Source organism: Toxotes jaculatrix, chromosome 17 (assembly GCF_017976425.1).
Source record: "Toxotes jaculatrix isolate fToxJac2 chromosome 17, fToxJac2.pri, whole genome shotgun sequence".
Classification (NCBI taxonomy): domain Eukaryota; kingdom Metazoa; phylum Chordata; class Actinopteri; family Toxotidae; genus Toxotes; species Toxotes jaculatrix.
Window position 1 is genome coordinate 3,449,398 of NC_054410.1, and position 25,239 is coordinate 3,474,636.

At 41.8% G+C, this 25,239-nt stretch overlaps 2 protein-coding genes across 3 annotated transcripts; both read right to left on the minus strand.

Moving 5' to 3' along the window:
- Positions 1–781: 781 nt before the first annotated feature.
- ap5s1 (adaptor related protein complex 5 subunit sigma 1) lies at positions 782–6,424 on the minus strand. The gene is made up of 3 exons (XM_041060410.1): positions 6,135–6,424; positions 3,895–4,186; positions 782–1,972 (listed from the first exon to the last, which is right to left on the minus strand). The coding sequence occupies exons 1-3, from the start codon at positions 6,314–6,316 to the stop codon at positions 1,844–1,846; spliced, it is 603 nt and encodes a 200-aa protein (XP_040916344.1). The 5' UTR covers positions 6,317–6,424; the 3' UTR covers positions 782–1,843.
- Positions 6,425–10,591: 4,167 nt separating this feature from the next.
- On the minus strand, positions 10,592–19,620 carry cdc25b (cell division cycle 25B). Of its 2 annotated transcripts, XM_041060408.1 has the most exons (16): positions 19,386–19,620; positions 17,297–17,966; positions 17,048–17,130; positions 16,598–16,649; positions 15,390–15,431; positions 15,186–15,219; positions 14,661–14,795; positions 14,097–14,216; positions 13,854–13,991; positions 13,626–13,703; positions 13,183–13,371; positions 12,689–12,793; positions 12,532–12,594; positions 12,311–12,409; positions 11,908–12,153; positions 10,592–11,786 (listed from the first exon to the last, which is right to left on the minus strand). In XM_041060408.1, the coding sequence occupies exons 2-16, from the start codon at positions 17,509–17,511 to the stop codon at positions 11,646–11,648; spliced, it is 1,740 nt and encodes a 579-aa protein (XP_040916342.1). In that variant the 5' UTR covers positions 17,512–17,966; positions 19,386–19,620; the 3' UTR covers positions 10,592–11,645. The 2 variants fall into 2 exon arrangements, with proteins under 2 accessions (XP_040916342.1, XP_040916341.1); XM_041060407.1 differs by having other exon boundaries at positions 17,297–19,620.
- Positions 19,621–25,239: the final 5,619 nt, after the last annotated feature.

Here is a 25,239-nt window from a genome sequence, read left to right on the forward strand (position 1 = left end):
GGAAAACCGTTTCTTTGTGGACCTGGTTTTGTCAGGTTGAACCAGGAAAGGGCCTTCACCACACTGTTGGCTAAGAGATCACTGCGTGCTGCGCCATTAAGACTTCCCTTCATTAAATCATTAACTTATATTCTGCTCTTGTGTTCCTGGGTTCATTGACTCTTAGAATAAGTACTCCCTCCTAAACTGGACACCCTCTGTTTGGGAGCCCTCCCTTCAGAAAATGTAGTAAGGTCTTCACTAAAAATTAATAGCAAATATCGCCAACTGCTGATTCTTGCACATTACATCTGTTCATCTCTAATTTTTTAATGTGGATTCATTTCATTTGAATTTTTTTAGAGTTTATTATTTATTTAAACTTATTTTTCCAACTGATTCAAATAATGCATTTTACATTTTGTTTGCATTTTACAAACATCCCAAAACGGAAAAAAACACGGAAAAGCAAACACAAACACTCTAACTTAAAGTTAGTAGGTTGGTTTCCTCCATAGTGTCCTTCATTGCACACTGAGGCTCCCAGGAGTAAGTGCGCCCTCTGCTGGTCTCACAGTGGCTCTTACTGGTTACCTGATGCTGTTATGTTATTCAGCTCACAGGTGTTTTTATCCAGCTGATGTTGAGTTTGTGTTTTTTTTTCCCCCATGAGAGATGCACAACCTGTAAATCCTCCTCTTGTGTGTTTTGTCATTTTTAATGTTCAATCCCCTGTGCCTTGTTTTGGGAAAAACGTGTTGTGTGTCCTTGATTGCATGAATTTCAAAGAATATGCCTTGGGTGATACTAGAAATTAGTTTTATTTTTGAATACAGAAAAAAGGAGAAGATCAAAGCAACTGATGTTGGCAACCAGACAGGTTTTTTTTTTCTCCCTAGAGATCACCGCTTTAGTTTTGGATTTAGTTGCCAACACAAAATCTGGGGGTTCAGAGGCTTTTCTGAGTGCAGCCGGAGGAGCAGGAGAGTCTGGGTTCACAGGGAGACACAGTCAGAGGTACAACAGATGTCCACAAAGACATGGGAATGCAGTTGTTATTTGTTGTGTCTGAATGTTTCCAGTTTTGTTCGGTATTCTGGATGCCAACATCTGCCTTCATTCATTGTAGTTTTATAATATTTCATGCAATCTCCTGCCTGTTTCATTGTCCGCAGTGTCTCATGAATTCTGACATTTTTGGTTCAAAATGACATTAAACATGTTTGACTTTGATTTTTCTTTGCTCCATTTGTTTTTACAATGAGATGAATCATCACCTTGAACTGCATTTTTTTTTTTAAATCCTGTTCTGGTTTCCTCCTACTCTTCAGGAACAAAAGCTCTGTTAGAAGTCACGATAATGCAATAACACACTTCATGATTCATTTACACTCAAAAGTCAAAAAAACAAAACAGAAACCAGGTGAAGTCTGGTTGCTCAAGGTCACACTGTGACATTTCAAGTATGGGGAATTAGATAAATAGCAGTCTTTGATGCTGATAAGTAGGTTTTAACTGGCCTCTTCAGCTGCACTCTTTAATCTGCCACATTTTCCTTTCCACTCTTCAATTTGACAAACAGGATTTGAACTGAAGCCTCCCACACAGTGAACAGTCAACAGTGAGCTGCAAGTGGCTGAGGGAGATACCACTCTGTGTGTTTACCACCTCATGCAATCTGAAACAGCAGCTGCCAGTAGTCCGTTCTTCGTCTGCCGCCGCAGAAATGTCACCAAAGGTAAACAAGAGTCGACTTGTTTGTTTGAAAGCTAGCAGAGACAGACTAGAAGTAACAGAGCTCAGACTGGAAGTCAGACTGCAGCGAGGTGACAGAGGTGACCTCAAAATGGCCGCCGTATACGCTTCACTTGGCCATGTAGGCCGCTACCTCCTTCTCCAGACTCTGGGCGAAGCGGTGGTTGAGGAAGAGGAGCTGCCCGTGAGGAAGCAGGCGGCTGAGCAGAGCATCGATACGGTTGCTCCTCAGCAGGACCTGGGGGGAAGGTCGCTGTCGTTAGTGACGACGCCGTGCAGACTCTTTAATGATGGCAGTTACAGAGGGTAATAAAATCTGTACAGCTGCGACCTTCTTTCAATCCTGCCACCTTGAGTTTTCCGTAACATGTAATGAGTTGCTACTGTTGAGAATTTGTCTAGCAATGCTCAGCGGTGATATATCTGTAAACTGATTTCAGTCTAATGAGGCCTTTAGACACTGTGCTACAAATACTGCAGGTTTTCTTACAGAATCATTAAAGACACAGGAAAAAAAAACTGTTGTGTTAAAATACACACATTTTATCAGACGACACCACTTGGGTTTTGATCATTTGTAGATGGGTTCAATATCTAAATCTAGTTTTAAGACCTTAATTAGTTTAATTTGAGAAAACAATCACAACCCAAGGTCCACTTACTTACACTTTCAGCCTTTATGGCACAGTCTCTTCAGCTTTTTTGAAATGCAAACTTGTTCACTGTTATGATTTCATTCCTAAAGTTTGGTTGTGGGGTAGTAGGGGGCCTAACGGCAAATTCTTGCCCTAGGGTCCCGTAATAAATTAGTCTATCGCTGAGCATGATGGTGCGTGTGGGATTCACACCAAATAAACTATGCTGTGGGTGTTCATGGTAACGTGGAAACATGTCACCAGTGCACCAGTGAGTCTTCCTGAAGTGTTTTTAACAGTTAACACTGGAGCTCTGTGACACAGAGGAATATGATGCATCAGGCAGTACTTGTTAGAACAGTGTTGGTTTTGATCTTTTCATGGGATTTGCTGAATATCACCAGATTAATCCTTTAAGACCAAAATAAAAATAGTCTCCCAAACAGCAGCGGTAGAGCAAAACTCTCCAATTACAAATCTTTTCCTCCTCTAATCCCTGCCTCACGGACCGGCCAACAAATCGACACAGCCTGACCGCCAGCTAGTTAAATCACGAGTACACTGGCTACAAATGAGAGGAGTGACAGTAGGCTGACCCCGTTCTTCAGCCAATACAGCAAAGCCACAGAGAATTTTTTTTTGTCTTATGATGGACATTTTAAGTACCGGCTAATCAAATGGCCGCCTGAAGGTCTGTAAAGGTCTCTAATGTGCCGATTTTCTCCATTTAACTTAATTTAACTAAGACTGACTATACCGACTCTTTTTCGTCTGGTCAGTGTTTCTGGAGTTCTTTTCAAACTCAACTGGCCCAAAACAATTCTCTGCTGTCAGAGCACTTAAAGTTGTGAAAGAGGTACTAACCTTCACTGTAACAGCCCCTGCATTGTTTCAACCCCCCCGTTAGATCTGAGAAAGCTTTACTCCATTTGTTAAAAAAAAAAAACAGTGGGGGAAAAAAGAACGATTTCAAAACTTTTTCTTCATTGTTACTGTATCTGCTTTTCCTCCGTTCAGATCACATCATACCAGGTCTACATGAGTTCTGGAAATTAACCTGTTACCAGGCAGATTTCTATGCACAAGTTACAGAGGCACAAACATGGTATGAATACAAGTTTTTATGCCCAGTCTATTTTTTGGCATTAAAAAGGGAAAATAAGGCCTGTAGCAGTAACCCCTGAGTGGAAAATACTTTGAAGTCACAGTCAAGTCTGATCCAATTCTGTGCCAACAGCTATAGCAGTGATGTGGGGATCCTAAAATGCTTTAGACAGACAGAATCAGGAAACTTAGAGCTTTCAAACACTGTATACTTTGTAAATTTTGTGTGAGGATTGAGTCTGGAAAAGACCAAAACACACCTAAAGTAGCACTACCATGGTCACAGCCTCTCACGTGTAGGATGGTTTATTTTGAAAGGTAACATATTACATAATATAGATTATTTTTAGATTTTAAAAACCTCCTCCTGGCTCCTTTAACAGTTTGGCGTCAACTATAAAAAGGTTGGGGGTGTACTCACCTCGCTCCCCTGCCCCAGCATGTGCAGATGCTCCAGGCAGTGTCGGGTCAGGTTGTGGAGGGTTCCCTCGGCCAGCAGCAGGTTCTCGTGGGGCTCACACACCAGCGTGAAGCCCAGACTCTGGACTCCCAGCCACAGAGCGCTCATCTCCTCGGTGAAGGGGTCTCCAGCTCTCAGGCGTACCACTCCGCTGTTCGCCTCCTGCAGGGCCAGAGCCTCCTCGCCCGGCACCGCCTCCACCAGCAGCCGGCCTGAAGCCTCCCGGGACAGACACACGGCGCTCTTCACCTGCCTGAGTCACAGAGGATCAATGGTACATTTAGAAATAACGAATAATAACAACACCTGAAGTGTTCAAATAACCAGAGCCTCAAGTGGTTTCTTGGATATTTTTTGTGAAAAAGTCAAAATATTGCAAAGATTTAAATAAAAAAAAAAAAAGAAAACAGTCCTATATGTTAAACTATAACTAACCCTCTTGGTTTCTTCACTTGACGAGCTATTGATTAGTCTGATGTGAAAACAGTTTTCTGCTGACTAACTAATCAATCAAGTGTTTCAGCACTAAGTTACATAGAAAAGTTTTCGCCAGAGCAGCCACACAGTCAGATGATGAAAGCGTACTGCCATTTAGCACAGAACAAAGGTTCCCTGTTTTCAGCATTTTACCATTTAATTGATAACATTAGCACAACAAAGGCCTTTTGTTCAATAATACTGGAAAACGAGAGCAGTTGATGAATGACTGTTTTCTGTTCGTGCATGAAAAATATACAAATAAAGCATCAAACTGTTGTCATTACTTGACATGTGGCAGGAGAGCGGTGTTGTCATTCTCCTCCACTGCACAGAGACTGAGCATTTTCTTCTGATGGTGATAATCAGTAGCTACAGTTTGTCATGTGGGAGGACAGGAAGCGGCACAAACACACTGTGAAAGGATTCCTCTGTCACTGAAAACAAATGAGACGAATGCAGAGAAGACTGGCAGCCTGTGCCGGCCTATGTGATCCATTCTGCATTGTGTGCCATCAGAAAATCAGCAGGATGCAGAGAGATGAGCGGATGCATTGCATTATAGCAGAACGCAAGAAGAGGATGCTGTTATTCTTACACAAGCAGAGCAGATGTTTTCAGAGTTTCTAGATAAAGCAAGTTATCATCTGCAAAGCCAAAAATATATGAAATACACATTAAGGAGGAAGACATGAATCTTCAGCATCCCAGTGTCCTGATCAGTGCTGCTGATCTGAATAAATGCGACATGTTCCAGTGGAGCATTAGATGAAAATTAAGCCCATTCTTCCTGCTCTTATGACCTGTGTGAACATTTAATATCAGAAATACGTTCAGAGTTTGACAGTAATTCCATGTCTGTAATTCTAATTTGTGACAATCTGGACAAGCCACTACTGTAATATAAATAAATGCTTTTTGGTCATATAGGCTGAAGTTCTCTGACGAAGCTACCGAACACAACCACGGCACAATCTCTGACTTCTGGTCGTTAACGGTGTCGTTCTTTATTGATTATAACAGCCTGTGGAGGATGATCATCCTGACTCACTGTCAGTGGAACAGCATGGTGGATCAGCAGCAACCAAGTCATCAGAACACAGCCACAAGACCATATCTACTAATGAGCTGTTTATTATTATGGTTGTGAAGCAACACATGTGGAACATCTGGCTGCATAAGTGTAGTCATTATAAGCATCACAACATATTTCAAGGCTTCACTAACTGTCGCTAACGCAGCTTTTCCCACTTCAGTAATGTCTGAGTAAGAAGGAGAAAATGGAAAATGGTTTGCTGAATTCATAGGCTCACTCCAGTATTTTTCACTCAGTATATTTCATTTTGTTTATTTCAGCAAAGAAGTATTCCGCATTTGTCCTGAGCAGTGTGGAGTGCACTCTGAAAACAGCTGTATTCACAGTAAACACACACTGAGCTGGCAGTTTATTAAGTGCACCTGATCTATCAGTGAGTGTAGGTTAAATAACATTATCACCTTCATAAGGACTGTTGTATGAGACTGAATTACAGCAGGACTGTTGGACTGTATTGCATTAGTTTTAACTAAGTGTTCCTAATAAACTGCCAACTGAGCGTAATTCCTTACAGTGGAAATTCTTCCGCCAATAATCATGAACAAACAAAAAAAACAAAACAAACTAACTGCTGGTGCTTAAATAAACACGTTTCCAGCACAAAAAGCAGAGAAAGAGACCGACTCACCTCGCCACCACCGCTGCCTTCTCCTTCTGCAGAAGTCGCCTCTCCTCCGGGCTGAGTTCCCGGTGCTGGTCGGTCAGGATTCCCTCATCTGGACCGAAAACCCGGGAGTAAAGGACCCTGCTCTCCCCAGCAGACAGAGCACTGACCGGACACACGGTGTGGATCAGGAAACACCGAACCATGTTGGCGCGTATGGACAAAAAACACCAAACAGACACTTATTTTTCACGAACAGAAGTAACTTAGCGTTGTTACGCTCCTACTCATTTCTCTCTTCCGCGTTGGTCAGCTGACCCCTCTCGGCTACCGTTGCTGTGCGTCGTTTGAACCAGCAGATGGCGCTCGCTCCATTTCATATTAACGATTGTTCAATGAGGAAATACAAATATTTATATTGCGTGTGAAACTTTAAGGACGATGGAGCTAATGGTCATTTTCGTTATGGATTAATGTTCTGATTACTTTTTTGATTAACCGATTAATCTAGAAAATGTCAAAATAAAATAGTGAAAAACAGACATTATAGCTCAAGATGGCGAATTAAAACGGAAATAAATTAAACTATTACTATCATATAAAGTGACAAATACAGCATATGTTTGCAGTTTAGAAACTTCTCTTTCCCTTAAGTTTTCTTCCACACACTACTCATATCAACTGATTTTTTTTGGGTAACTGCATAATTTCATCAAGAGAACCCCACTTTAGTTGTATTGTGCATAATTTCCCCAAACTTCAGCCTGATTTCTTTGCAGACATGTAATTCCATTAGATTTCAAAATAGGAATGGGATTATTCACATTAACTCTTACTTCAAAGCTGTGGCTTATTGTTTTTGTATTATATTTACTACTACTTCTACTTTTATTTATTTATTCATTTTTTGATTAATTCATCTGTTTATTTGATTTTTAAACAGCAATTTGCATTTTCAGCCAAATCAGATCGAGCTCAGGTGAACTGGGAGGAGCTGAAATACCAAGAGCAACAAAGATTCGAGGTAGTGAGGAGTCGCTGATGTAGAAGTGGATGAAAACAGGACTGAGAGACAGAAGGCGAATGCAGAGAGGTTGAGATCAGAGTGTTTCTGGGTCTCAGCAGACAAACAGAGGCAGCTGTTAATCCAGCAGCTGCTGCTGGTCACGCTTCTTTACTCTGAGAGGCCCTGTGCGTGTGTGTGTGTGCGTGTGTGTGTGTGTGAGTGAAGAAACTGCAGAAAGCTTTCACTTTGCTTTGTTAACACTCGCTCCACCGTCCCGTTAGCCTCTTTGCCCTCTGCTCTCCACAGGCCTGTTGAGGCTGAAAGATCCGAGGATGTGATGATTCTAGTTGTTCATCTTTTTGATGAAAACCTTTGACATTCCTGTACACAGTACATAAACAAACAAACAACCAATCCCCCGAACAAATAACAAGAAGATGCTTAAATGAAGACATTTCCAACGCAAAAAGAAAGAGAGAAACTGACTCATCAGCCGACTCACCTTGCTGCCACTGCAGCTACTAAATAGAACTTGTGGTGCAGAACAGAACTTGAATCTAGAGATTAATGTTGTCTGTTTTTCCACAGACTATGTTAAAGACAACAAAACAGCATCACCCAGACTTAAAAGCCTTTATGTTGCTGAAAGAAAAGCCTGAACCTCCTTGTGTCTGAGGTATGATCACGTTTTTTTTTGTTACTACATTCATTAATGTGTTAACCTCCTCAAAAAATTGTTCTTTTGGTGACCTGTTCCAGTTCACTGAGGACTAGTATGGGTGGTTGAAATTTAGTCAAAGATTCTATCATCAAGTTCATCCAGATTCCAGATCAGGACTGACAGCCCTCAGTTAAGGTTGAGTCCTGTTCTGATTTATGTGAGAAACCTCCCTAAATGTTCAGCCTAGTTATGTGAAGCTTTTTCACTCTGCGTGTAATGATTAGCCCCGGCTGGTTTACAGACATCACTCTTCAGTAATAAAGGAGTGAATGTGAGGAATCACTGCAGGTAATAATTAGCCAAAAGCAGCGTGAAGCCAGATTTCACTCATTTTCCTACGGAGGTTCACTGCAACAGTTGCATGAGGATGATCAAATTTCCAATACGGAGCTCCAACTTTCGAAGTAAAGGCAGTGTGAGGGATGCGCAGCCGCTTGTGTCGTGTTCACCACAAGAAAAGTCTGAACAGGTTTCGGTATTATTGCACCACGAGTCACAGTTCCCTCTGATGAAACAAACCAGCTGAATAAGAACAACAACAGGATGTGGGTGAAGGGAAGGGCGATCAGCCAGCAACACGGGCCAATGGTGGCGGGGCCTGTGAGTTTGAAATAAAGGAAGCTACAAACAACATGCGACAGGCAACCAGAATATCTTTGCACTGTCTGCAGGGGGAAGTGAAAACATCCTCAGGGTACGGTGAGATCATCTCAGTCTGCAGTGAAGACGTGCAGCAGGCAAAAACATAAACAAGAGAGAAGAAAAATCTAAATCGTGAGTTTCTGATCCTCAAAAACATTCAAAAAGGAGCTTCACCTCAATAAACTGGCACCTCCACCCATCCTCTGAAACCACAGTGTTACGCTCCGTGTTTCACCGCCCTCGTCAGAACCTTTACTGCCTGGTTTGTCAGTTTACTGTCAGTGTCAACAGGTCACAGCAAACAGTGCTTTAAAGGTGACACCCAAACTGGAGCTTTGTGTGAAGGCACCTTTGATCAGCACAGGGGTGTCAAACAAGACAGGCTGGGGTGAAGAGGTGTATTCAGGTGGGGTAGTTTTCAGAGCCACTCTGCAGGGTGCTGGCACGGTTTTTATGGACCTGCCTCAAAACTGATGCTTGTTTTTGATTTGTTTTCCATGCAATAAGCAGGACTACTTTACGGTAATAAAGTTTATGGTAATAAAGTAGTCCTGCTTGTGTCCGACATCTTGTGTCTGAAATCTTGTATCCGACTGTGTTCAACACAGTATTAATTTTGTGTCTCCAGCTCCTAATTGGACGGGTCCGGTTGTAAAACCTGGCTCGGTTTTCTTTTTGGGGACCTGCCAAGGACTCATCTGCATTTTAAAACCGACTGTTGAAGTGGAAAAGGAAGCTTGCATTGAAAGGCTGTTGTAAGTGTTGCATTATGTATGCCTCATCTAAAAGTGCGAGGCCCCTCAAGCCACGGCAACTGGTCGATTCACCGTCTTGTTCAGACAAAGGTGGCAGCTCGGTTATGAATGGTGGAGACCCATTGACAAGTACATGTAAAGATCACTGAGACAAAATGTGGTTTTCTGATTTTTTTTTCTCCTTTCTTTCTCAACTACACTCGATCTTCACTATTCTGCCAACTCTCAGGGTTTTAGGAAAGAATTAAAACATCTTCAGTTGAGTCTGAGTTGCACAAATCGACCAACAGACACTCGCTTCATGTGGAAACTGTTGGCTGTAAATCGGTCTTCAGACCTCAGTTGGTGGAATGCAAACAAAGGCTTGCCCTTTCTTTCCCAAAGCCACATGGCCGCTGGGAAACTGCCTGATTTCAAACTTTGGTGAAGTGCCAGAAGGGAGGGAGTTGTGCTTTTATGACCTCCTCTCCATCAGACTGGTCACGTGTTTACAGCACATGGTGGCTCTGATTCCCCCCTCCACCCTCCTGCAGCAGAACTGTTGTCCTCACATGTCATGACATGTAAGGCACCCAGGAGCCGCCTCCACAGAGCCACTGCTCACATATACAGGAATGTGTGTGTGTGTGTGGGCACGTGCTGCAGCTGAGAGGCCACTCCCATGGTCGGCAGCAGAGGGAGAATTTGAAAAAACAGGAACTGCTCTGTGTGCAGGAAAAACCTGTGTCCCCGCCATGCAGAGCTGAAGACCAAACAACACGGCAGACATGCTGTTCTCAGAGCTCAAACAAGGAAAGTTTGCTTTGACTGAGTCCTGCACATCAGGGGCCAGTTACCGGGTTATCACAGTGATCTGGACAACTCTGAATAAAACCTGGAAGTGTAAAATGTGGACTAATGTATAATGATTATTGCCATTATTGACTTATCTGTGTTAGTTCCCAAATCCCGAGGAGATGAAATTGAATGCTTCAACCATCAAATTGCTTTGTTGAACCAAAACGGCAAATCCTCACAGAGCAGAACCTGGAACCAGAGGATGTTTGGCACTTTTCCCTAATTAATTAAACTAAGCTAATTAAACTTTAATTAAACTGAAGATTATTAAAACTGTTGGCAAACAACTGACTGATCGTTTGGGCTCTGATAAGAAGACAAGCTTCAGGTTTGTGTCTGAGTTCACGCCCTCGTTCTACACGCCCCATATAAACAATGCTTTACTAAGGTGAGCATGTTAATACCATCCCATTACCTTTCAAGTACCTGTACAGAAATCCCCCAGTCCTCCCCAAGAATCCATCCATTCACAGAAATTCTGACAGTTAAAGACATAAAGATGCTGCACATCCCATTTGAACGCACATCGGATCTTTATTTCAGCAGCTCCCTCATGAGCCTGTACCAAAATATTCAAACCACCCCATTCATTATAATCTGACATCAATGGCTCTGTACAGGGGAAGACATTTTATCTCCGAACATTAAGGGATTCAAAGCAAAACAAAAGGTGTTTTTCTTAGATTAAAAATCCTCTCACACTCGCTGACCTGCAGCATCAGAAAAAAATCTCACTGCAAAGTTAACAGGTAGTTTGTTTGCTTTGGTTTCTTCTGACCGAGGAACAAAAAAAAAAAAAAAAAAAGAAAAAAAAGTGTTATTGCAACTGATCAGGAAGAAAAAAAAACCTCTGCATGTAACTATCAAACTTACACTTTTACAAGTTGTTATTAAAATATCCAATTCTCATTTTGGGATGCCTAGAAAAAGGCATGCTCAAGAAATCAGTGTCTAAATGGGGATCAACAAAATTCATTAAAAATTCTATTAAAAAAAAAAAACAAAACAGTATAAAAAAAAAAGCACCTCACCATTTCAGGTTTTTAAATTAAGTGCTTAAATATGCTGGAACATAACAAATGCAAAATAAAATAAAGAAATATCCAGTGAGGAGACTGAAAGACAAACGTCAGACATGGCAGTGTGGTTTGTCTGTTGTGTAGAAACCTGGCAGTGATTTGTGTTTGCTTATGGCAGCACAATGAAAAAAAAGGTAAAACGGGCAGTAGGTCCAAGTGGTTTTAAAAAAAAAAAAAAAAAAAAAAAAAACAATCACACTGCTTCAGATCATCTTCATGAAATCTGTTCACTGCACCTCGACAGCTTGGACCCTTTAGGTCAAGGGTTCGTCATTTCACGTCTTCCCCTCTTTAAATTTGCATAAATAACTAACTTTGTTATAGTTAAATGAAACATTAGGGACTTCAGAACATCCCGGATCTGTTGGTGCAATCCCAAAAACGCATTTCCTTGTTGGTGGGGTGAGGCCTCAGGCTCAGAGGAACTTGCACTCTGCAGTCTGTTCAGGGGCAGGCAGTGTGTTTTAGAGGCAGTCTGGGAGGACGTGGAGGCGCTCACAGCTTCTTCAGGCGGCTGTACATGTCTCTTTTGCTGCGCTCCCCGGCCCAGGTGCGACTCTTGAGGCGAAACTTCCTGAGGTCCTCCTTGAAGTCCTCGTGGTGCATGGGCCGGTAGGACTGAGGTTCACATTGTGACTGCGCAGGAAGATAATGAGACAAGTTCAGTGCACGGAACAGCCAACAACCCAGTTTCCTGGCTTCTGTTAAAACTGGCAGACAAAGTACCAGCTTCAGTGAAATCTAAAGGGAAACCAACCTGAAAATGAGGGAAGAAGTCTTTGTATCCGCCCTTGAGGATGTAGAGTTCAGGGTAGTGGAGTGCGGGGTAGTCGTTCATGGCGCGGTCTCGCTCCCTGACAAAGCGGCACATTCGGGGGCCGCGCTCCGACGAAAACTCGCAGTGGAAGATGATGACGATTCGTTTCTCTGGGCAGGACGGAACGATGGGGGTCCTGAGGAGGAACTCCTCCACCTGCTCCTCCAGGTGCAGGTTCAGGGCTCCCTGAGGTGACAAAGACAAAAGCAAACGCTTGAACACACTCAAAAATCTAAAACGCCACATTGTTTGGATTCCCATAACATATTCTCTGTTATATTTCATAGAACAAAAAATGCGGCTCTATTTGATTCTTTATAAACCGTAAAAGGCTCAGACTCACCTTGATATGTCCTCCCTCAAATTCGTAGGGGTAGCGGCAGTCGATGACAATAACTCGCTCAACTACGTGGTTAAACTGGCCCTTGAGAGCTTCCATCATCTGGAGACAACAGAGAAAACGCTTTTAATGTTTTATTTTGAAAATAATGCACAATTACAGCAGTAAAACGCTGAGAATTTGTTTTCAGGCAAATGAGAAAACAACCAAGAGCATCTACTCACCATGTCTGAGGTAATGTACTTGAGGTCTTGATGTTTTCCTTCCACTGTGGGCAACGCAAAAGGCTAAAAGGCAGGAATGGAGCTGGGATTAGATTTGGTTCATTTCACAAAATGAAGTTACCAGAAACACAGCTGAGGGTTCCTCAGTCTTCCTCACCTTGGTGAAATCTCCTATTAGCTCATTCGAAGCGCCCTCACCGTCCAGCAGCTTCTCGATCTCTGCCTGACAGAAGGACTTGGACCTCTGGAGAAACGAGCAGCCCTGGAAGGAGAAGAGGGACGGATTTAAGGAGGCGGTCGAGGACAAAATGAGATGACAATAGCCAGTCCGCCTGAGCAGCTGTTTCAGAAGCCATTCCTCCACTTGCACTATGTGACCATGTGACTGGCTCAAGAAAAACCATTTCTGACTCATGTCTGCCTCAAACATTAGACCTCTGTTAGACAGGTCCTTTTACAGCAAGTAGCTAGTGACTTTTACCTGATCAATACTGGATATGAAGCTCCAGCTACTGACGTTTCTTGCAGCTAAGTTTTGTCAAAATTATGACCAGTGAGTCCACACAGTTCTGTTGCCATTTCAACCCTGGTTTCACTCATTAAACCACATATAACCGGGACTGACGGGTGTATCAGGCAGCGAGGACTCACCATCCGAGGGGATTCAGGGTTTTGTTCCAGGGTGGTGACTTGTGTTCCTGCCAGGCTACGACGTCTCTTCACCCTGACTGGCGTGTTCTCATCTCCGGGGCAGTCGGGGCGCTTCGCACAGGGACGGGAGACTGGACTGGGCATGGAGGGCGAGCGGAACAGGTTTCGTGGCCGGCAGCGAATCACAGGCTGAAGGAGACCAAAAAAAAAAAAAAAAGTCAAGTTCAGCCTCTAAATTAATGTTATATGAAATGCAGCAAAGCCAACATTTATTTGTCCACATTGACCTCTAAAAGACACTCAAGCTATAACTATACAGACTACTACTATACAGATGCTTCTCCCTACATCTGCACTGGACTGCTGATAAGACAATAAAACAGATGTTTAATGCTGCTGAAGTTTAACAGCCTTGCTTCCATAATTCTTGTTTGTTAACTTACAGAGTCTTCTCCTGCTCTGTCAGACACCAGCGGGGCAGTGAGCAAGCTGGCCATTCCCATTGGCATGCTCGAGTCGCTCTGTAGGTGACAGAGAGGTGTTGTCAGACAAATATTTAGAGACCGTGTATTGTGAACATAATAGTGCAGATAGTAACACTGAAATCATGAGGTGATCTTCTGAATTCTCCCAAGGAAAGGAGAGATTTCAGATAAGTTACAGGGCCTCACCTCCATGTTGTCGTCCAGCACTTCCAAAAAGCCGTCGTCATCGTCGTCGTTTAGAGACGAGGTGAGGGAGGAACGTCTCAGGAACATGGGGCTGGAATCATGAAAGTCCAGCTGCTGGACTGGAGGAGGTGAGGAGAACTGGATAAAAGGGAAAAAAGATAAGGGGGTAATTTGCATCTTTCCAGAGCCAGGTCTTAACCTTGTCCACAAAGATGGATACCGAATCTTCAGATGTTCACATACCATGAGGGCTGGTGCTGAGCTGGGGCGGCAGGCGAACGCGTCCTTCGACTGTCCGCTGTTGAAGGAGCGCACACGACCCCGTGACACCGGATTGGTTGGTTTCTTGAATTCAAAGCCCTCCTGAAAATTCATATTTAAAAGTTCAGCAATCCTCAACACCTTTCAGAAAGCATTACAAACAACTAGCTGTCTCAATTTTACAGATAAAACCCCCAAAAATTAAACACCTTCCCCACTCAGTGGCTACTAACTTGTTGCTGAGCTACACACAATAAATAATGTACTGAGGTGAATCTTCTTATAAACACCTGATATCAACACCAGTGTTATTCTAAAAATAACTTCAAGTGAAATAAAATCCAAAACTTAATCACATTTTAAGCCAAATGATGCAATGCCTTTGCCGTGACAACAAATCAACTTTGAGTTTTACTAAAAGTTCTATATTTGCTTCTGTATCTAACCAGGAAAAGGTCTATTTGACAGCGTAGGCTCTGTTGTAGGTTTTCTTTTCTAACACCTTCTCACTGACGTGTTCCACCAAAGACAAACAGCACCACTGACCTCCGGCATGTTCTCTTTGTTGTCGTGTTGAGAGGAGGAGGCATTTAGTTGGGAGGGTTGCTGGCTGAATATTCCGTAGCGGGGAGAATCTGTTTCCTGTCCCTTCAGTGATGGACTGAAACCCAGGAGCTGCAGCTGAGGAAGGGGGGGGGGGGAGAAGAAGGACCAGGTCAGCAAAGACTCAACTGTGAAAAAGCTGTTCTGTTGTGGGTTTACACTGGAAGATGTTTGGCACTAAATAAATTAAAGGCCATTTCTTGCCACCTGACTCAACTGCAAGTTTGATGCTGTTATCACTTTATTTTGAGGCTTTCCCTCTTGCATAGTCCTCCATTCTCTTGTCCCCTGTGTGCTTTATGATCCATTTTATTTTAAACTGTTCTAAAGGAAATTCTTCAGGTGAAATTTTTAGTTATTTGGATGCTTGACATCCTTACAGCATCCGACAGCTCTGAATAACAGCCAGAGATTAAACCAATTCAAATAAAGCACACTGTAAGCAACAAACAACACAAGTCTGCTTACTGGCAATGAGTTGATCCTTCGAATTGGTATCCTCCTATAATTGAAGGAAGGGAGAGGAAGCAGTCAATACAAATCAAATCAACAAGCTGTTTCAGTTTGTGCAGTAAAATATTCCCTGAAGAGCAATGTTGTTCAAATAAGGAGAAGAACAACAGCCAAACACCAGCAAACGACTTTTAGAATATTGATTGAAAAGCAACTTACTCGTTGACAACTTGGCTTGACCGTTGAATAGCCTTTTCAAATCTGTAACAGAAAAATTAAAACTATTCAGAATTGGTGGGCAATGACTAAAATATGCAACAAATTTCAAGACAGTTCTGTACATAAAAGAGAAATAACAATAAAACATGCGATGGAAAGAGGCTGGAAAGCCTTAATTATCAGCTGAGACACTGTGGCCAAGGGGAACGGTTGGACAAGAGGAAGTTGGGTGAATGCACAGCAGCAAGAGGTGGTCTTTGCACTGGAGTAATGCCCACCTGTATGCTAAATAAGTTGAGTGGAGAGCCCACTGTGTAGCTCTGGGTCGGGGGGAGGTAGGGCAGGAGAAGGGATGCAGAGATCAGCTAATCTACCATATGCCTGCTAGAGCCAATGCCGCCAAACCCTTTTCTGCAAGGGCCCTTTGTTTGTCGAGGGGGGAGCGTGTCCCATTCAATGCAGACCAGAAGAAGGGAGGGCAGTTGTTCTCTGGGGGTGCCCTCATTTCAATAGCCCTAACGCAAAAAAAACCCTGCACCCTTTTTCCTATTGAAATAACAGTGCATAAGAAGAGTGTGCCAAAACCCAGAGGGGGTGGGCTATCATTAAACCCAAGCGTGGGGCATGTCCTCCCCCAGCCTGGAAAACTCCTAGCAACCCAACAGCTGTAAAGGAGGTGAATGAGGTCTTGAGCACCAAATGCTGCTGTAAAGGAACTCGCACGTTAGACAGCGGCAGATGTCTGCAGAGGCTCACCCAACTAAGAATTAAGCAGTGGGCCACCCAAGATTAGATAGCTGAGGATATCCTGACAAACTGGTAAAGATAACAATGCTGAGCACAACTAATGAATTTCTTTTTGATCAGCTACACAAAATGGGATGTTTGTCCCTTCCACTGACAACATAACCTATTAAAACAGTCTGTAACAAACTAACATTCCAGGCCACATTTTCTTTTCACTTATTAACTTGAAAAACACAGAAAGCTAAGCTGACATGCCTAATCTGCTTAGAAAAAAAATGAGTGAAGCCGTCATCTTAAAGCCAACGGTAAAAACAATAATCCTACAGCTGAGAAACGGTGCTGGGTTCAGCTGAGCCCAAGCACAGGGTGAGGGCGTAGGGGGTGGTGGTGGGGGTGAGCAGAGGGGCACAGCTCTCAGGCTGATTGATTAGAACAGACATGAGGAGGACAGTGCAACGTACGTGTCTTCCACTTCGCCAGGGTCCATGGGGCTCGGGGGATCCATGCCGAGGCCTGAAGGGAGAGATTTGTGTCACAGATTGATATATACGCACCAGGCGGCACAGCACAAGTGACAATTATTTTCATTATCAGTTTATCAAAGAATATGATTAAGTCTACAAAATGTCAGAAAATGATAAATGCCCAGCAAAATTCCCTGACCTTGTGATTTGTGAAGTTAGGAACAAGATAACTTCTAGCCCCTTTAAAAGGACAGTTGCAAAATAATGTACTGTTGAAAAATAAGCCTCGCAAAAACGTAGCCCTGACAAACCAGCCAACACTCCTCATCTCATGACCACATCTAAAGTTAAGGTGCATGACTATGACATCAGATGCACATTAGACCCTCAGGCTTCAGTTGTGATGGCATCAATTAACACAGACAATAGGTTTTTAGAGTAGCTCACCAGCATCAGATGAGACGTCAGAGGCAAAGGAGGGAACCTTTTCAAGGGGTGCATGCTTTCTCCTTTTCGGGGTATCACAATGGCTGTGTGGGAGAGAGATGAACAAGAAAAAACAACGATGTGAACACTAAGTATACTAGCGAGAGCACTGGAATCAACAGATGTTTGTACATGGCTCGCAAAAACAAGTCACAGAAATAATACATTAAACTTTACTAATGATGATGAAGATGATATTAATAATAATACCTTCCGAGTCCAGCTAAATTGTTCATGTCCAGAGCCAAATTGGTGACAGGAGACAGCACAGTCGCGGGTCCAGGGGAGAACAGATTCCTGCAGTGCGCGTTCTGTGAGCTCAGCTCGGGCAGAGAGAGCGAGGAAAGCCCGGGGATCCCGTCGGGCCTTCCTTTCGAAACAGGATTAACAGGACTGGTGCTGCCAAAACCATGAGCCGACTCCATCTTTAGCTGTCCAATTTGTTTAAATCCCGCGGTCGTTATTGCTCGGTGGAAGATTTGGTTTGAATTTCGGGTCGGAGAGTGCCAATTAGTTAGCAAGACGTTCCACACTTCGAGCTAACCAGGGAGCTAACCAGTCAGTTAGCAACAATTTAAGAAAACATTTCCAAAATAGGATCCGAAACACCGGCTGCAAGTGACTCGGTGATCCCTTGTGGAGTAAGAATTTGATCCAGCCTTGCTAAATTAGTAAAACCACATAGTTGTTGTCTGTGGCAGAGAGCTGCAGCACGGCGTACTCCCTCTCTGACAGCCCCTGGTTTCTGAGAAAAAGACACTGAAGCTGCTCGTATTTATGTTCAAAATAGAACTTCAGGAGCGGCAATTTTTCAGCCAATCAGCGCTGTTGTGCCGTCCTGCCGACCAATCAGAGCGCGGAACAGCTCTCCGCCGTTGTCCTGTCGCCGGATAGGGGAGAGGAAGGAGGATGTGACACAATCCTTTAAAATTTTCATCTTTCTTCTCACATATCTTTTGTTCTCAGTCTTTCAGCTCTGAACTGAAACCCTCAGCAATCAGTGCACAAAACATTAAACTTTGCTGCCACTTTCCTTTGGTTTAAATCTGTAAAGTAAAATCACTTGGTTTCTCATATAGATATTTTTAAAGATTTGATAAAAATGAACAGAACTCTGCACACTTACAAAATGTCTGCGCTTGCAAACCTGTTTACAAATCTACAAAGACACTTAATTTAACTCAAACTAAAGTCTAACTGACTCACACAATCAAAGACTATTGCATTTAGAACGTTAGAATTATGGTTGACTTCTGTTTTTTAACATAATTTGTGCCTTTGTGGTTTTAGCCATTGTTGGCCAGCCATGAACATGCTTTCTAATGTCTGTATATTTAGTATTTCTGTATTTGGTTTATTTGTTTTATATGCGTGGAAATGAACTGTCTGTGTACTTTTGCTTACAAAATCCCCTCTAATTGCCCATCGAGGGATGAAAAACATATTTGGAATTGAACTGAACAGAAGTAATTCCAGTGATGGTAGAAATATTCAGACACATGGCGATTGTGGTGAAACCTTTCAGGTCCTTTACTTCAGTAAAAGTTATCACACTAAAAATACTCCATGACAAGTAGAACCCCTGCAAATGTTGCTTAGGTAAAAGTATAATCAGCAAAATTTACATTAAGAATCAATAGTTAAAGTATTCAATGCAGAAAAATGTCTCCTATGACTTTTATTTATTTTATTAGATCATTTTACTGATGAGGCTGAGTTCTTTTTTTAAAAATCTGTTTTAAACAGGACTTTTCATTAAGAATGACTTTGCTGATTATTTTCTGAATTCAACTGTTTGATTTGTAAAAAATTCAGAAAATAGTGAGAAATGCCTTTGACAATTTCAAATCTCTTGGCACAGGTTACTAAAATTTAAACAAAAGAAAAGCATTTCAGCTCTATTTGTATATACTATTAGGCAGTTTAATCTCTAACAAAGCATCATATTTTATAAGCTCTTCATGTCTTGCATACAAATCTTAATTGTTGAAGTAACTCCAATTGTAAGATAAATATAGTGAAGTAAAAAGTACAATATTTCTCTCTGAATGTTGTGGAATACCAAGTACAAGTACCTCAAATTTGTACTTAAATACAGTACTTGAGTAAATTCACTTAGTTACTTTCCACCACTTCAGATACTCTATTTATGTAAAAGTGACAATAGACTACAACAGTGTAAAAGTACTACTCCATTATAAGTAAAAGCAAAAGTACACAAGTATTATATGCAAAATTAACCTCAAGTATAAAAAGTTAAAGAACAACCAGTGATGGAGGAAGTATTCAGATCCTTTACCTAAGTAAAAGTCCTGTCAGCGTCTCTCATCTTTGCAACACTTTGGTAAAGCACATTGTGACTCGACCGTGTAATGGCTGCCAAGCTCATTCACCTCCCACACAGAGTGACTCAGACCAAAGAAATCATCTTCATTGATGTAATAAATACTTCCCTCTTGCTCATTCTCTCCCTCTCTGTCCCCTCTGCTCACACACTCTTCTCCTGTGCTTTCTGAAATCATTTTGAAGGGAGAAAACAGTCAAATCTCCTGAGAGGTGTGTTGTTTCTGACTGTGTGCAGATTGGTATATGTGTGATTTGAATTTGTGGGTTGATGTGGGAGTGTGCACTTTTTAAAGTGGTTTTAGTAATGTTTTCCATCATCAAACACCACTTCCTGTCTCATACTTGGGTAAAACTTCAACTATGAGTTTCCGGAACCAGTTGATATAGAATTAAAACAATCTCACGCTTGTGTTTTTATTTAAAATATGAACTGTTTCCTTTTGTGTCCACTAAATAAAAGCATTTAACTATGGTCCTGTGAGGAAGTGATATTATGAACTGCATGGATTTTAAATAGTTTACTTTCACTGTTTGTTGAAGATGTTTTTAAATTGGGTCTGGTCCCTGCTGGGTTTGACACCAATCATCTCTCTTTTGATTATTTTTGGATCATACATTCTGGAAAACTTGAATTGTAATCTTAATAGTTTCAAATAGAAGGTTTAGTGGGTGAAACCATTGTTTCTGGCTGTGAGTGTCACCTGCAGGTCTCTTTATCAGGACTCCATTTTTAAGCACTAACATACTCAACTAACAGTAAAGTCAGATACAACATTGCTAACCAGCAGACACACACCATCCACCTTTAACTAGTTCAACCAGACAGCTGAGGCAGTCCAACCGACAAAACCAGACAGATGTTACCAGTAGAAACATCTCAGTATTTAGCCTCAGGTTCATGGGATGTTTGTATTGGTTTGTGGTTCTGCAACTTCTCCCACGACAGGAAGTCCAGGTATCTCATACACACTACTCACTGAATTGATGGTGCTGAATGTACAGTTATGTGTAAATCAGAGTCTCGTAAATTTATCAGGCAGCTCCCATTTTAGCACAACAACAGTGTTTTTGTATTCGTAGACCTTTCAGTATCATTTTTAGCAAACCTGAGCTTGTAAGCAGGGCGGTGTACTGACCTTTGGCTTGTGGAACAACCACCGTTCACCACTGTTCAGTCTTTGTTCAGTTAAAGTATCTGCATGATTGGCATCACAAATGTAAATAAGGTTTAATGAACTTCCCTGGAGAGGTACGAGCACAGGCCCGTGACTCCTGGCTCCACACCCCACATCTGAAAAGAAGAGACAAAAGCGGGGGAGAGAAATAGTGACTCACCCCGAATAAAACCTCCCGACACCTTCTGTTCCCACCAAACCTGCACTGACTCCCCACTGACAACTGGTTTTTCACAGAAGCTCACACCAGCACACGTCATTTGTAGTGACAAGGGGACAAGATTCACAATGTGATGAGGAGAAGACACTGTCCAAGAATCCAAGAACTTCGAAAAAGCAAAAAATGAACATGACATGAATACAGAGCTGAAACTACGAAGGATAAATCTGAACAATTTATAAAGAAACCTGGCAGAGACTGCGCAGATTGTCCTTTGGTTTGATGTGCACACACAAAACACACTGTACGCAGATCTCAAGCAAGTTTCAAGAGTTCACAACTTATCTTACAGAATTTAATGGAAAGCAAAGGCTGCCCATAACCACAAAAATATAGAATATAAAAACTGTATGGAATACTGCTACAGTTCAAGTACTGTACACATGATGCCCTCAGAGCTTTGATACAACCTAAGCTAATATAATAAAATCAACCTTTTAAACTCTTATGGGTGAAGTTTAGTAGTACAGTGTATTAGGATCTTATCTTTATTTATCTCACATTGTGACTCATTTACAGTGTGAGTAAATCTGTGGGCAGATTGTGGTGCTTAACTGTGGTAACCTGTGATCAGCACGCTCATTAATGATTCTACCCCACTGATGGCTTCAGTACTCAGTGGCCTGCACTGTTTTCAAACCCTTCATTTACAGTTGTAGGTAGGGGGTGTAGCTACAAGGGGGGAAGGGTTTTACACACACAAACAAACAAGCACACTAGTTGCTCAGTAGATTTTTGTAGCTGTGAAGCTCTTTTCTGAAGGTGACCTTTGTAAAAGACAAATGAAATTTGCCAACAGAAGCTGTAGATTTTTAAAAATTGTCTCTGCCTTTGACAAATCACTCCCCAAAAGTGGCAAAGATCCAGTGTCACGCTCTGCACTGAAACCAAAACAAATGAAATTCCACTCAGATAAGTCGATGGTATGTTAAGATAGAGACTTACATAGGTGCAAAGAGAATAAGATTTCATTTTAAGTTTTCCAGATGGAGTTTCTACCCCTCTGGTCAGGGAAGTATTCAGAACCCTTACTTCAGTAAAAGTAGCAGTAACACTGCTCAGTTACTTAATTACAACTAAAGTCCTGCATTGGAGTCTAAATTCTAGACTAGCATGAAATAGAAATACTCAGGTAAACAAGTACGAGTACCTCAAAGTTGTACTTAAGTACAGTATTTGAATAAATGTACTTTCCACCACAGGGTTAGAGAAGGATCTTCTTACCAACACTGGACATTTGACAGACAACCTAAAAGTCAATGCACTGAACTAGCGGTCGACGGCCAGTTGATTGGACACTTGGTTGAGCATTTGCATTTGTCTTATCTGGAAATGTATTGTTGCAGCAGCATTAACATTGACACTAGTTCAAACAGGTCATTAGCACAGCGGCGGCTTCATTACAGAGCACCCAGACTGTCACATGGACCGAGGAGACACCGCAAACTGAGGACACCGAGCTGCGGGTAATTAACGTCACAGACTGCTCACAAGAAAACTGCCTCAGAACTTCAACCTGCAGCAGGAAGCATAAAAGTTGTATTAATTTAAGCCCTTTGACCCTTCTGGCTTCACACGACAGTCATATACGATGAGTAAAAAGATATTGATCGATGAAAAAACCTTTCAAGCAGAGATAAGTGTTTCATGATCCTAACTATACACAATAATAATGCCTCATTAGATGCTGTCAGTGCTTTGCAGGCATGGCCTGAATCACCCTTCTAGTTTAATATAAATACACAAAACACAAGGGCAACAGAGCTGCATCAGCTTAGCTTGCAAATGCTTATCTGCACAAAGCTCTTATCTGAAAAGTCTTCTGGCAGGAAACCAGAAATCCAGTGATAGGAAAGTGAAACACTGGGGCCTTAAATGATGTTAAGGTAGTTTTTCTTTGTAGTAAATAGTTAAACATTTTGGGAAATACGCCTCAATAGCCAGGATATGTTAATCATAACACTATAAGCTAGAAGTACTCGAACGTGTATTCTTTAACTTAGAACAGAGCCGGGAGATGTTGGTACAGTACGTGCATGTTTTTAGTCAGGCTAGTTGTTTCTCCCTGTTTCTTTCTTTGTACTACGCTAAGCTAACATGCTGCTGGCTGTAGCTTCATATTTACTGTGCAAACATGAGAATGGTCTCAATCATCTCATCCAACTTTAGGCGAGAAAGTAAATAACTGCCTTTCCCAAAATGTGTGCAGCACCTCCCGCAGTGTTTTGCTCTCTTTTTAGCAGAAGTTCCTTGTCACAGGATTTCTGTTTTCCCTCCTTCTCAGTTCTCAGATAAGAGGGGTTTCCAGATAAGCATTTGCAAATTGATCCAGTGCAGATATGTTGTCAAAACATTTTGTTTCTTGTGTGTATAGTAAACTAAAGGAGGATTTGGGCCACCACTTCAAAGTAATGACACCACTGTAGGATTATCACCGGTCTTTTAAAAATTCCTTAAATTTGAAAACACATAGATGGTGACCACACATGATCATCTTCTCTAAAGGAGACAAGTCCTGGATATTTTGCTGTGATGAAGCTGCATCATGATCCGAAGGTCCTCTCAGTCCTTCACTCCACAGAGGAATGACCGGTATGTATGCATGGAGACGGTCAGTCAGCCACTGCTTCCCCCCTCCACCTCCCGGGTGTTCATCCACACCATTGTTCCCTCTTATTGTTTCTACTAGTGTCAATTCAGACTCTCCCCTTGGTATAGGTCATCCCTCCACTGGTCAACAGCCACCACCCCCCCACACACCTCCAGGCTCAGGTCGTGGAAGGAAGGGGTGAACATCTGCTCATAGAGGAGGCCCCGCAGCCGGCAGATGGACGACAACACAGAGGTAGAGAGCTCGAGTCTCCAGCCAGGAATTCTGGAGGGAAAGGGAGACAAAAGATGAGGAGGGGACGAAGACGGGAGGCTGCAGAGCGTGTAAAGAAAAGAAGGAGGAGGAGGAGGTTGATAGAGTTTCTTGAGACACATCCTGACAGGGATCTGAGTGAGGACAGATTCAGATGCTTTTAAGCAACTGTTAACTATTGACTGTTGCTGATAACTGCTGCTGTAGATTTTTTATGCAAAAATGTTATTGTTTTTTAACTGAGTTGAATTTAATTTTTTATTTCATCTTTTTCTTTTTAGATGCTTTCAACGTTTAGCTCTTATTTGATTTGTGTAGTCTTTTCTTTTTGAATTTGAAAAGCATTTGGAGGTGTATTTTGTTAATGGAAGGCGCTTTAAATTAAGTCTGTTATTATCACTTTTATTATTATTATATTATTATTATTAAATTATTATTATCACTTTAAAACTTTTCATAGTACAGTAGTATGAACAGATAACTTGCTGGTGAACAAAAAACAAAACAACAGCATAAAAGTGACAAACAAATACAGAGCTGGATGTTATGGTCAAATTCATCACTCGCTCTGTATATTAACAGCAGAATATACTCAAGACAACTCTTACTGTGCTTTGAGACCCACACATTATTTCAGGGGCTGAGCTGTTGGTGAGTGTCACTGTTTTAAAGACTTGAACATCTCATCTCTGTTCAAATGTACACGTGTGGTAAAATCTCCGCCCGGCTCACTGTGCTGTAAATCTGCACATGTGAGGCAGAGGTTTGGTGCATCTGTGTGGAGCAGCTTGTTAAGTGTCTGTCTGTTGATTCCAAACTGAAAAAAACAGCCTCAGTGTGAGAATTTGTGTTTGAATGCACTCAGCTGTTTAAAGCCTTTAATTAGCTGATCTTTATCTGCTCAGCCTGTTGCTGGAGGCTCAGACTCTGATCACCATCATCAGCTGCTATGATCGGGAATTCCTCAAAAAGTTTAAGTCAGAGACAAGAGGGGAGAATGGACTGCCCTTCAATGATTATATGTTTCTACATTATATGTGGATTTTTTTGTTTGTTTTTTACTATGTTTTCATTTGAGTTTTCAACACAATCTTAGGCAAAAACTCCCTTATATTATAACCTGCCATTTAGCATTTAGTATCTTCTCCTAATCTTTTCTTTGTTAATGCTAAAAGTACAAAAGCAGCAATTTAGCACGGCATCAAAGGAACAATAAAAGCAGAACAAAACACATAGAGACGTCAGAAATGATTCAAACAGATGCAAATAAAAAAAAAAGACAAGACAAACAGGAAGATTATCCTTACAACTACACAAAACAAATGTTATTATATGCACAGATACATTTGAATAAATCATAACACACCATAATAATGTAATAATAACACACTGTAATGTGATTATATGCAGATACAGGGATATTTTTAGTGTTTATTTAAAGGATGTCTGGAAATAATAAATATCTATAAATTCCTGTGAGACTGTGACTAAAGTTTTACTGAGCTAAAAATTAGACAGATTTCATGCTCTGATTCGTGTTGGCTCCTCA

Bases quoted from the DNA above. Each gene is read 5' to 3' on its own strand.
- ap5s1 (XM_041060410.1), bottom strand. From the start codon at position 6,316: ATGGTTCGGTGTTTCCTGATCCACACCGTGTGTCCGGTCAGTGCTCTG. The intron at 4,187-6,134 runs GTGAGTCGGTCT...TCTGTGACTCAG, and splicing joins AAGGCAGCGGTGGTGGCGAG to GCAGGTGAAGAGCGCCGTGT. The intron at 1,973-3,894 runs GTGAGTACACCC...CCTTCCCCCCAG, and splicing joins TGCTGGGGCAGGGGAGCGAG to GTCCTGCTGAGGAGCAACCG.
- cdc25b (XM_041060408.1), bottom strand. From the start codon at position 17,511: ATGGAGTCGGCTCATGGTTTTGGCAGCACCAGTCCTGTTAATCCTGTT. The intron at 13,992-14,096 runs GTATGTGAACAT...CCTTTTATCCAG, and splicing joins GCTCAGCACCAGCCCTCATG to TTCTCCTCACCTCCTCCAGT. The intron at 11,787-11,907 runs GTTGGTTTCCCT...CTTCCTGCGCAG, and splicing joins ACTTCTTCCCTCATTTTCAG to TCACAATGTGAACCTCAGTC.